Source organism: Macaca nemestrina, chromosome X, assembly GCF_043159975.1.
Source record: "Macaca nemestrina isolate mMacNem1 chromosome X, mMacNem.hap1, whole genome shotgun sequence".
Classification (NCBI taxonomy): Eukaryota; Metazoa; Chordata; class Mammalia; order Primates; family Cercopithecidae; genus Macaca; species Macaca nemestrina.
Genome location: NC_092145.1, coordinates 115,630,096 through 115,641,960, shown reverse-complemented (window position 1 = coordinate 115,641,960; position 11,865 = coordinate 115,630,096). Strand labels below are relative to the sequence as shown.

Genomic DNA, 11,865 nt, shown 5'->3' with positions numbered 1-11,865 from the left:
ATAAGCTCTTGGGAATCAGGTCCTGTATTGTGATGGATCTACACTGCTAAGATCGTACCTGACACAGATTGGATGCTCAGTTGATCCTCTTGTTAAATTAATCAAGCTGAGTCTTGAAGCTTGGATAGAATTCAGGAAGCAGAGAGGAGTCAGGCTTCTCAAGAGAGAGAAATGGCATGAGCAAAGATAAGGAAACAGGAATGTACATTTTGTATTTGCCAAAAGCATTTGCTTTGTTTGGTCAGAACTGAGGGTTTATATAGGTGAAAATGCCTAACACAGTATATAGATTCTTAATAAAAATCTGATGAATAAATGAATGAGATTTGAAAGGCAGGCTTAGATCAGATTAGAAAGGACTTTGACTACTGAATTGAGAAATCTGAACATTAACTAATTCTTAACATCCAGGGTGTTTTCCCATCGGTGGAAAGAGAGTGTGTTCTTGGGCAAGTCCATTGCACATTTTCTTCACTAAATAACAAGGAAAATTGCCTCCATCAGTGTGCTTAAAAAAAAAGAGGAAAAGTAGAGACAAGTGGGATCTGAAAGTGACCTGCTTCCAAACTCAAGGGGAGAAAATGTTATCTATCCAGGAAAAGCTCCATAGTGGACTTTTAAAACATCCAACATCCCTCAGACTAATAGGTGTCACAGAATATGAAGAATAAATAAATGAATATATTTAATACGGGTCATGCTTGTCTTTGAAAATAGTGTCTGTGGCCGGGTGCGGTGGCTCATGCCTGTAATCCCTGCACTTTGGGAGGCTGAGGCAGGTGGATCACCTGAGGTCGGGAGTTTGAGACCAGCCTGGCCAACATGGTGAAACCCCGTCTCTACTAGAAATACAAAAAATTAGCTGGGCATGGTGGCGCGAGCCTGTAATCTCAGCTACTCATGAGACGGAGGCAGGAGAATGGCTTGAACCTGGGAGGCGGAGGTTGTGGTGAGCCGAGATTGCACCACTGCACTCCAGCCTGGGCAACAAGAGCAAAACCCTGTCTCAAAAAAAAAAAAAAGAAAAGAAAATAGTGTCTGAAATTATTTTGTTAATTTTTCTATAGTTTTAAAGTTTAAGAAGTGTATACTTATGAAATAACTAGACACCAATACTAGTTTAGGGCCTCCACATTACTACATAGATTACAAAGCTTCTCCCTTAGCCAGGTTGAGCTGTCCCCAACAGACAGTTTTCATATTTATTTAGTATTTGTGTTCTATTTTCTTCCAGATAGATTTGTGGGGACTGACAATTTAAGTAATGCAAATTAATTTTATTATGACAACCGAGAAAAAGAAATATGTGTTGTGTTTTGAGGTTATCGTTTCCTTGACCATCATAAGCAGCCTGATATCTACTTCATCTTTGTTCATAATCACAGCACACCTTTGAACACATACCAAAATGATGATGGAATGAGAGCAAAGTATGTGAGTCAATTGGCTGCTCTGCGAAACAGTTTGTTAGTCTTAGGCTATAGTTCTTTTCAATTTTCAGCCAAATTCTATAAAAATCTTAGCTGGAAGGAAATGCAAATGTCAGGTTGCATTTTAGAAATTAATTTTTGGGCTGGGTGCGGTGGCTCTTGCATGTAATCCCAGCACTTTGGGAGGCCGAGGTGAGAGGATCACCTGAGGTCAGGAGTTTGAGACCAGCCTGGCCAACATGGTGAAATCCTGTCTCTACTAAAAATACAAAAATTAGTCGGGTGTGGTGGCGCACTCTTGTAATCCCAGCTGCTTGGTCGGCTGAGGCACAAGAATCACTTGAACTCAGGAGGCAGAGGCCTGGGCCTCTCCAGCCTGGATGACAGAGCAAGCCTGTCTCAATTTTTGGCCCAATTACCATGTAGCATTAACTTGTTCCAGAATGTGTAATATTACTGGGAAGACAGCATCGGTAGTGGTCAAAGTGATTTGTAGTTCACAAAGCATGTGGGCATACTTTTTGAAGAAAGTAAACAAAATAATTTGAACTATTGTTTCAGTCATTTGAGCTGTATGTACAAACGGACTATGACACAGCTAAATTAGTCACAACTGTCCACCACAGGCCAACTTCAAGATAAAGGGTTATATATCAGTTAGCAATGCTCCCTTACAACCAGCCCTGATGTGTTTGTAAGCAGGAAAAAAATTTTATGGTTGCAATCAACAAAGAAATATCAGGCCAGTCCACCAAGCCCAGCCAAATCCCATATCTCGCTCCAGTTTTATAGAGATTAGCGTATCACATGAGCCAAATGCTGTTCCCCAACTTAGAATGTGATGTTGCTATTTTGCAGGGAAAGTGTAAGCCCTGTTCTGCAACACTGATGAAATAGAAGTATTCATAAATACTGTGTTTAATGTGGTCCAATAATTGAAACATAAAATAGATATCTTGTAACAGAACATTTTTAAAAGTCAAGAAAGATAAGAATTAGGCCTTGGAAAATAAATGACTATGAAGAAAGATAAAAATAAAACAGACTGGGGTGTCTCTGAAGACCCTGCTTAGAGGCCTTGTCCTCCTTGCGGCAAGCGGCCATTGCCATGGAAACCACAGCCGCAGGGCTATCTGTCCGAGATTGTGACGCCCAGATGGGAGTGGTGGGAGGAGACAGGAAGAGGGTGGTGACCGATGGCCGGTCCTCTTTCTCCAACACCTAGCCTGAGACTTCGCGGCGCGGCTGCAATCCTGAACTAGCTTGGTAAGGGTTGTGCCCTGAACCAGCATAGAGAGACCTCGGACCAGCAGCTTTGATGACAGCATCCGCGTCTTTTTCATCATCTCAGGGTCTCCAGCAGCCCTCCATCTACAGCTTCTCCCAAATAACCAGCAGCTTGTTTCTCAGCAATGGTGTGGCTGCCAACAACAAAATCCTTCTGTCCAGCAATCGCATCACCGCCATTGTCAATGCCTCGGTGGAAGTGGTCAACGTGTTCTTTGAGGGCATTCAGTACGTAAAGGTGCCTGTTACCGATGCTCGTGACTCTCGTCTCTGCGACTTTTTTGACCCCATTGCTGATCTTATCCACAGCGTGGATATGAGGCAGGGCCGCACGCTGCTGCACTGCGTGGCTGGAGTGAGCCGTTCCGCCTCACTGTGCCTTGCGTACCTCATGAAATACCACTCCATGTCGCTGCTGGACGCCCATGCATGGACCAAGTCGCGCCGCCCCATCATCCGGCCCAACAACGGCTTTTGGGAACAGCTCATCAATTACGAATTCAAGCTGTTTAGTAACAACACCGTGCGCATGATCAACTCGCCGGTAGGTGACATCCCTGACATCTATGAGAAGGACATACTTGCAGTGTTATCAATGTAAGCCATCCCGGCCAGCCCTTGACATCTGCCATCGATCTGGCACCAAGACTGAACTTGAACACTGACATTTTGTTAGTAAAGAAAACCGGTTGGTGCCTTGTTAAGGGGCAAGAAAAAAAGGGAGGGGGTTGGAGTTTTGAATGTAGTAAGCCTTACCTTAATAGAATTAAATTCACGAAATGTAAGATGGTGAAAATGTTTTTTATCTTGTGAGGTCAAGCTATTGGGGCCTGGCTGGAACCAGGGTGCGGCAAGTGATGCTCAGCTCACATAGACCTGCCAGCAGCACCCAATACATGTGGCAGGCCTGGAATTCTGAGCCCTGCCGGAGGCGGACTAACTCAGGAGTGAATCCCCTAGAATCTCACCTGGTTCTTTCCAAACCAAAGTCAAAGCCTTAGACATCTTGGCATCCCTTGCACTTCTCCCGGTAAGTGCCAACCTAGTGGATAAGTGACTTTCATTCAAGCTTTGCTCCAGGAGCTCTGGAGGAGGCTCAGGCTACCCTTGCCCGCCTTCAATCACAGTGGCCCATCTCTGGTTTTCTAGATTGAATTTATACATTAGTTTAAAAAAAAAAAAAACTAGTTTTTTAAAAGACCATTCCACTCCATAAAGTTTAAAAATACTGTACTTTTTGAGTGCTATACTTGATGGCAAGGTCTCAAGGTGTCTTTGGTGATCTCCCACCAGCCTTTGTGAAAAGGGACATTAGTCCTTTTCCCAGGGCATATACTGAGAGAGAACAGGCCTGACACCAGGTCTCAGGGGTTCCTCTCATGAACCTTGGCTTAAGAGGCTGGAGCTGCTGGCCATGACCCAACCCTGTCACCTCTAACATCTCCTTTCATTGTGACCTGGGTCCCCTCAAAGCTTCACTTTCCTCACCTGTCAAAGCAACTCTCTCCCATAGAGTTGTTGTGAGGACAGGGTTCCTTAGCACAGTACCTGGCACATGAATGGTTTCATGCTTGGAGTAAAGGGCAATGATACTCTTTGACCCTGGTTTGAGGTCAGCACACTCATCCTCATAATGGCATTTCCCCCTTCTGTGCACAGTCCTTTGTTGTTTACAAAATGCTCTTCCAAAAAATCATCAAGTGTCTAAAAACAAATGGCTGAAGGTCCTTTTGGACCTTACCTTAGAATGGGCCTAGATTCGGGCATGGTGGCTGGCACCTGTAGTCCCAGCTATTCGGGAGGCTGAGGTAAGAGAAGCACTCGAGCCCGGGAGGTGGAGGTTGCAGGGAGCCAAGATTGAACCATTGCACTCCAGCCTTGGGTGACAGAGTGAGACTCTGTCTCGAAAAAGAAAAAACAAAGGTGGGGGGGCGCCTAGATTTAGAGCTTTAACAGAGGTCCCATTGTGTTTAATCCATGTGCATCCAAGGGGTTGTGTAGAAGCACAAGTCCAGCTTCCCTGAAACACTTGTTTAGAGTCACTAACCGTTAGAGCCAGCACCCTGGTTTTGCTCATTACAAGGATGCATGAGGGCATTCGCTGAAGGGATGAACAAGTGACCCCCACATGTAGGCCCTGGAATCCAGGATCATTCTAATTCCCTGGATACCTGGACTCTGGCTTGTGTTCAGTTATTCTAATCCAGAGGTTTTTAGACCAAAAAAAAAAAAAAAAAAAAGAGAGAGAGAGACAAAAGTACAACTGCTCCATTTGGAGAAGACCTGTGTGTCCAGAGCCCAGTGACATCCCAGTGTTTTTTTCTCTCCAAATCCATCAAGACACCACCACTGCCACAAAGGGAGTGCCTAGGGTGCAGTATGGGGACGAGGGGAATAAAAAGTGGATCTGCTCCAGGCAGATCCACTACTTTTACAGATGGAAAAACAGGCTCACAGAATGCAAGAGTTGGTGTGGCAGAGCCCCCACGAAACAGCCTTTCTGGCAGAGGCCCAAATGGAAAATTTCTTTTAAAGTATTTCTTAGAAGAAAATTATTTGGGGATGTGTGTGTGTGTTCATTTTTTAAAATATCTAAATTAACATACCACGAAATTACTCTTTGTGGATAAACAGTTCCATGAGTTTTAACACATGCATAGATTTAGGTAACCATCACCACAGTCCCAAAATTTCCCTCATGCTTCCCCTTTCGAATTAAACCATCAACCCACCCCAACCTCTGGCAAACACTGATCTGTTTTTCTTCCCTGTAGGTTTGCCTTATTTATTTATTTATTTTTTTGAGACAGAGTCTTGCACTATTGCCTGGGCTGGAGTGCAGTGGCGCAGTCTCGGTTCACTGCAACCTCCGCCTCCCGGGTTCAAGTGATTCTCCTGCCTCAGTCTCCAGAGTAGCTGGAATTACAGGCACCCGCCACCACGCCCAGCTAACTTTTTGTATTTTTAGTAGAGACAGGGTTTCACCATGTTGGCCAGGCTGGTCTCGAACTTCTGACCTCGTGATTCGCCTGCCTCGGCCTCATAAAGTGCTGTGATTACAGGGGTGACCCACCACACCTGGCCAGATATGCCTTTAACTGAATGTCACATAAATGGAATCATACAGGATGTAACCTCTGGAGACTGGCTTCTTTCACTTAACATAGTGTCTTTGAGATTCACCCATGTTATACAGTTCATTGTATGCATGTACCACAGTTTGTTTTCCATTCACCTATTGAAGAATATTAGGGTTCCTAGGAACCTAATATTAGCTTCCTAGGAAATGCTGTAAGACATACCAAAAGCTGAGTGGTTTAAAACGATAGAAATGTATCTTCTCTTATGATACAGTTATGGAGGCCAGAAGTCCTAAATCGAGATGTCAGCAGGGTTGTGCTCCTCTGAAATGTGTAGAGGAGAATCCTCCTTGAGTCTTTTGGTTTTTGTTTGTTTGTTTGTGTGTGTGTGTGCTTTTTTTTTTTTTTTTTTTTTTTTGATACAGAGTCTTGCTCTGTCGCCCAGGCTGGAGTGCAGTGGCGTGATCTTGGTTCACTGCAACCTCTGCCTCCCAGGTTCAAGTGATTCTTCTGCCTCAGCCTCCCCAGTAGCTGGGATTACAGGCACGAACCATCATGCCCGGCTAATTTTTGTATTTTTAGTAGAGACGGGTTTTTACCATGTTGGCCAGGCTGGTCTCAAACTCCTGACCTCAGGTGATTCACCTGCCTCAGCCTCCCAAAATGCTGGGATTACAGGCGTGAGCCACCGCGCCTGGCCCTCCTTGACTCTTTCTAGTGTCTAGTGTTTGCTGACACTCCTTGGCATTCCTTAGTTTGTAGATGCATCACTCTAATCTCTGCCTCTGGAGTTACAGGGCTATCTCCCTTAGTGTGTCTTCATATCTGTCTTCCCTCTGTGCAAATCTATGTCCAAATCTTCTTTTTCTTATAAGGACACCAATCATATTAGATTAGGGACCCACTCTACTCCAGTATGAGTAATTATTAATACATCGAATGACCCTATGTCCAAATAAGGTTATATTCTGAGGTTGTGGGGGTTAGGACTTTCACATATTTTGAGGGGATACAACTCAACCCATAACAAGATTATTTCCAGTTTTGAGCAATTATGCATAAAGTACGATCACACACACACACACACACACACACACACACAGAAGAAAAGGATTATGTCACCTGAAAAAAACTACGGTAGCAGTTTAAAAGTGCGAAATGAGTTAGAGTGAAAAATAATAACCACTATTTATTAAGCTATTAAATGCCTAACACAGTACTGGACACTTTACAGTGTCTCTATTCCTTCAAACAAGCCCTTCAAGGTAGTTATTGTTCCCATTGTACTAATGCATTTAAGGAATTTGCCTAAGGCAGCACATAGGTCAGGAATGAAGAAGTGGCATACAGACTAGGCTCTATTTTCCTGCATTTCTTTTGAAACAAAAGTAAGTAGATTGAAAGAAGGAGTTTTTTTTTTTTTTTTGAGACAGAGTTTCGCTCTTGTTGCCCAGGCTGGAGTGCTGTAGCGTGATCTTGGCTTATTACAACCTCCGCCTTCCAGATTCAAATGATTCTTCTGCCTCAACCTCCAAGTAACTGGGATTACCACGCCCGGGTAATTTTTGTTTTGTTTTGGATGGAGTCTCGCTGTGTCACCCAGACTGGACTGCAGTGGTGCAATCTCGACCCACTGCAATCTCCGCCTCCCGGGTTCAAGCGATTCTCCTGCCTCAGCCTCCCGAGTAGCTGGGACTACAGGCGCGTGCCACCACGCCCGGCTAATTTTTTGTGTTTTTAGTAGAGACGGGGTTTCACCGTGTAAGCAAGGGTGATCTCGATCTCCTGACCTCGTGATCTGCCCGCCTTAGCCTCCCAAAGTGTTGGAATTACAGGCGTGAGCCACTGTGCCCGGGCTAATTTTTGTATTTTTAATAGAGACAGGGTGTTCACCATGTTGCCCAGGCTGGTCTCAAACTCCTGAGCTCAAACGATCTGCCTACCTTGGCCTCCCAAAGTAAGTATAGGGGAGTTTTTATTATACTGACACCTGGGTCTCAATTTAAATATGGTAGGTCCAGGAAGCCACATTTTTATTTTTATTTTATTTTATTATTTTTTTTTTTAGATGCAGATTTGCTCTTGTTGCCCAGACTGGAGTGCAATGGCACGATCTCCACTCACCGCAACGTCCGCCTCCTGGGTTGAAGCGATTCTCCTGCCTCAGACTCCAGAGTAGCTGGGATTACAGGCATGCAGCACCACACCTGGCTACTTTTGTATTTTTAGTAGAGACAGGGTTTCTCCATGTTGGTCAGGCTGGTCTCGAACTCCTGACCTCAGGTGTTCTGCCTGCCTCTGCCTCCCAAAGTGCTAGGATTACAGGCATGAGCCACCGCACCTGGATGAAGCTGCATTTTGCACAAGCATCTCAGATGATTCTGATGAAGGCTGAGAAACTTCGACCAAGCAGTTGTTAATACTAAAAGTATTTCATAACTTCTCACCTTTGCCCTTCTTTTTTGAATTATTTATTCATATCCTTAGACATTTTATTTCCACTGAGCTCATTCTTCTGCAGAACCTAGACATTTTCCTTTCAGAGTGTAAATCTTTTATTTCTTTTCAACTGTAAAAACTGAAATATAGAATAAGGATATTTAGTTTTTCTGGTCAAATATATTTCATTTATTTTTCCCAGTTTATTGTGTGTCATTTGTCCATGGTGTGTGTTTGTGATTCAAAAGTTTAAATTTGTATGTAGTTAAATCTATGAGTCTTAAACTGTGTTTATTTTAATCTAGAATAGTGCCTCTACTCTTACTTCCCGCGACATTGTCTTTTTGATGAGTCCAGAATAATTTTGTGGTATAACATCCAGTACGCTGGATTTGTCCAATTATTTCTTGATGCTATTGTTTATCTTCTTCCTGTATTCCCTGTATTTTCTTTAAACTGGAAGCTAGGTCTAGAGGTTTGATTAGATTTGGGTTAAAAAAATTTTTTTTTTTTGAGACAATCACCCAGCTCGAGTGCAGGGACATGATACCAGCTCACTGCAACCTCCACTTCCCGGGTTTGAGTGATTGTCATGTCTCAGCCTCCTGAGTAGCTGGAATTACAGGCATGCGCCACTACGCCTGGCTAATTTTTGTATTTTTAGTAGAGATGGGGTTTAACCATGCTGCTCAGGCTGGTCTTGAACTCCTGACCTCAGGTGATCCGCCTGACTCGGGCTCCCGAAGTGCTAGGTTTACAGGCGTGAGTCACTGTGCCCAGCCAGATATGGGTTAAGAATTTTTTGCTAGAATATTCCAGAAGTGTTGCCATGTTACATGTGTCAGGAGGCACAGATGTCTCTTTGTCCCATTAGCAGTGATGCTAAGTTTGATCATTTAGTTCAGGTGGTGACCACCTGTGGGGTGATACTTTAGCACAGTGTGAATATCCTGTTTCTTTCAGTCAATGTTATTAGCATCCATTAATGATCCTTGCCTCAATCAATTACTACATTAGGGGACATCTAACTCTTAAATCTATCTCAACTTAATTTGGGCATATTATATAAGTTGGAAGTTATTTAATTTTTTGAAATAATTTTGAGATGTCCAACGCCATCAGAAATATTTGTGTCTGCTTTTGTTCCTTCCAGTTTGCTACATTGTCAATCTTTTCCTGTGCCAGTATCACATTCCTTAAGATTGGTGCAGCTTCATAATAGACTATTATAATTGGTGGAGAAATGATGTTCCCCCGTTATGTTTCTTTTTCAGAGGATGGGGTGCGTCTTTTGTTTGTTTTTTCTTAGATTCTTTTATTTCTCTTCTAAAAGGATCTTCTTAATAGTTGTAGGTTTACAAAAAATTCCCATTAGGATTTTGATTGAAATTACTTTTTTTTGGTGTAGTGGTCAAGGTCAAATAAGGAAAACAGAAAACATGCTAGTCATTTAATCAGGAAATATTTACTATAAAGAACTGTTTACCAGGTATTGGCGAAGTGAAGAGGCAAAAATAGGACATACATTGTATATATTTATACATATATAAACACTTAAATAAAAGACCACCTACCCAGAATGCCTGAAACTTGATCAGTTAAGCATTAACTATATTTCTGGAGTGTGCATATCTTATTTCCAAAGGCTCATAACGTTAGAAAATTGTAAGTTAGTATACTAAAGCACAGACATGCTTATACACACATACACATACTCATTCACTTCCTTGCACTTCAATTTTTTTTTTTTTTTTTTTTCTGAGACAGAGTCTTGCTCTGTCACCCAGGCTGAAATGCAGTGACATGATCTCGGCTCACTGCAGCCTCCGCCACCTGGGTTCAAGTGATTCTCCTGCCCCAGCCTCCCGAGTAGCTGGGATTACAGGTGCCCACGACCATGACTGGCTATTTTTTTTTTTCTTTATTTTTTTTGTATTTTTAGTAGAGACAGGGTTTCACTGTGTTGGCCAGGCTGGTCCCAAACTCATGACCTCAGGTGATCTGCCTGCCTCAGCCTCCCAAAATGCTGGGATTACAGGCGTGAGTCACCGTGCCTGGCCTCACTTCAATTCTTAAAAACATTTTGTCTGCTAAAACGTTTACAACATATCTGTTATGTTACCAACGAGACACCTGCGACATCCATGACTACCCAGTCTTATCCAAGCTGTTAAGGTAAAGAGGTAAAGCTATCCAATATATCCAATAAGAGCGTTGCATTTACCTGTGGATGCTTGAAAGCCCATTTCCAGCTACCTTGGTGTCTCTTTCCCACACACTCACCATTCTCCAAATAATGAGATATAGGGAGGTGGGGAAGTGACCTTTTGATCACCTTTTGGGAACTACCTGATAAGCAGGGAGAAGGCAGTGAGAATGAATCTTGGGGCAATCTTTTGGTACTTGGGTTCCTTGCTGAATTCTCTCCATCTGGAAAGATGGATCAAGGCCTCAGTCACATAGTTGTGTTTGAAAAGTGTATTGCAATAAGATTTTCTGAATCAAGGCTCTTAAAATTATTGGAATCTGAACTTGGAATTAGCCTCTTGCCTCAACAGACTTTATAGTGAGGGAATAAAAAGAGCATGGGACCTGACCAAGTTAAGAAGGCCTCTGTGATCAATTTGGTTGAATTCTGGAGGCTGCAAGTTGAGGCAGGACTGGGGCCTGTGCTAGAGACAGGGAGAGGTTGCATTCATTTGTAGCTTTACTGCACAGTGGTCAAAGAATGTGGCCTGCATAAATTTTGCTTCACAGAATTGAGATTTTCTTGTTAAGTCTCTCGAGCAGTAAAACAGATGTATTACCTATTGGTGGGATTCTAAGTTTATATATAAGTCTTAAAAAATTTCTTTTTTTTTTTTTTTGAAACGGAGTTTTGCTCTTGTTGCCCAGATTGGAATGCAATGGCACCATCTTGGCTCACTGCAACCTCCACCTCCCAGGTTCAAGCGATTCTTCTGCCTCAGCCTCCTGAGTAGCTGGGATTACAGGCATGTACCACCACGCCTAGCTAACTTTTTGTATTTTTAGTAGAGATGGGCTTTCTCCATGTTGGTCAGGCTGGTCTCAAACTCCCGACTCCAGGTGACCCGCCCGCCTTGGCCTCCCAAAGTGCTGGGATTACAGGCTTGAGCCACCGCGCCCGGCCAAGTTTTACAATATTTTATTATCTAAAAAATGTAAACGTTGAATAAGTAACACAATCATGATGCAACATTCAAAGGGCACGTAAGTGTATATAGAGTGAAAGACTCCTCACATCTGTTCTCTACCCAACCAGTTCCCCTCCCCAAAGGCAGCCAATATTGTCAGTTCCTCCTGTATGTTTCCATGATATTATTTTATGCATATATACGAAATTACATTTGTATATATATCTTTTACATTTTCCTTTTTTCTTTTTTTTTTTTTGAGACGGAGTCTCGTTTTGTCACCCAGGCTGCAGTGCAGCCCAGCCCTTTTTCATTTTTCAACAAGTGGTGGCATACTTCACGCTGTTCTCTACCTTGTTTCTTCTTGTTTACTAATACATGTCACAGATCATGCTAAGCCAGTACAAGAGAACATCTTCATTTTTTTTTTTTACAACTGCATAGTATTCCATTGTATGGAAGTATTGTAATTCG

At 42.9% G+C, this 11,865-nt stretch overlaps 1 protein-coding gene across 3 annotated transcripts; it reads left to right on the top strand.

Annotated features, from left to right (window-relative positions):
• The first annotated feature begins 2,515 nt into the window (after nucleotides 1–2,515).
• LOC105463506 (dual specificity phosphatase 21) lies at nucleotides 2,516–8,004 on the top strand. Of its 3 annotated transcripts, XR_011618136.1 has the most exons (3): nucleotides 2,519–3,261; nucleotides 3,532–3,747; nucleotides 7,866–8,004. XR_011618136.1 is itself a non-coding variant. In XM_071088453.1 (2 exons), the coding sequence occupies exons 1-2, from the start codon at nucleotides 2,749–2,751 to the stop codon at nucleotides 7,974–7,976; spliced, it is 624 nt and encodes a 207-aa protein (XP_070944554.1). In that variant the 5' UTR covers nucleotides 2,516–2,748; the 3' UTR covers nucleotides 7,977–8,004. The 3 variants fall into 3 exon arrangements, 2 of the variants coding, with proteins under 2 accessions (XP_070944554.1, XP_070944555.1); XM_071088453.1 differs by lacking the exon at nucleotides 3,532–3,747 and having other exon boundaries at nucleotides 2,516–3,261; XM_071088454.1 differs by lacking the exons at nucleotides 3,532–3,747; nucleotides 7,866–8,004 and having other exon boundaries at nucleotides 2,554–3,502.
• Nucleotides 8,005–11,865: the final 3,861 nt, after the last annotated feature.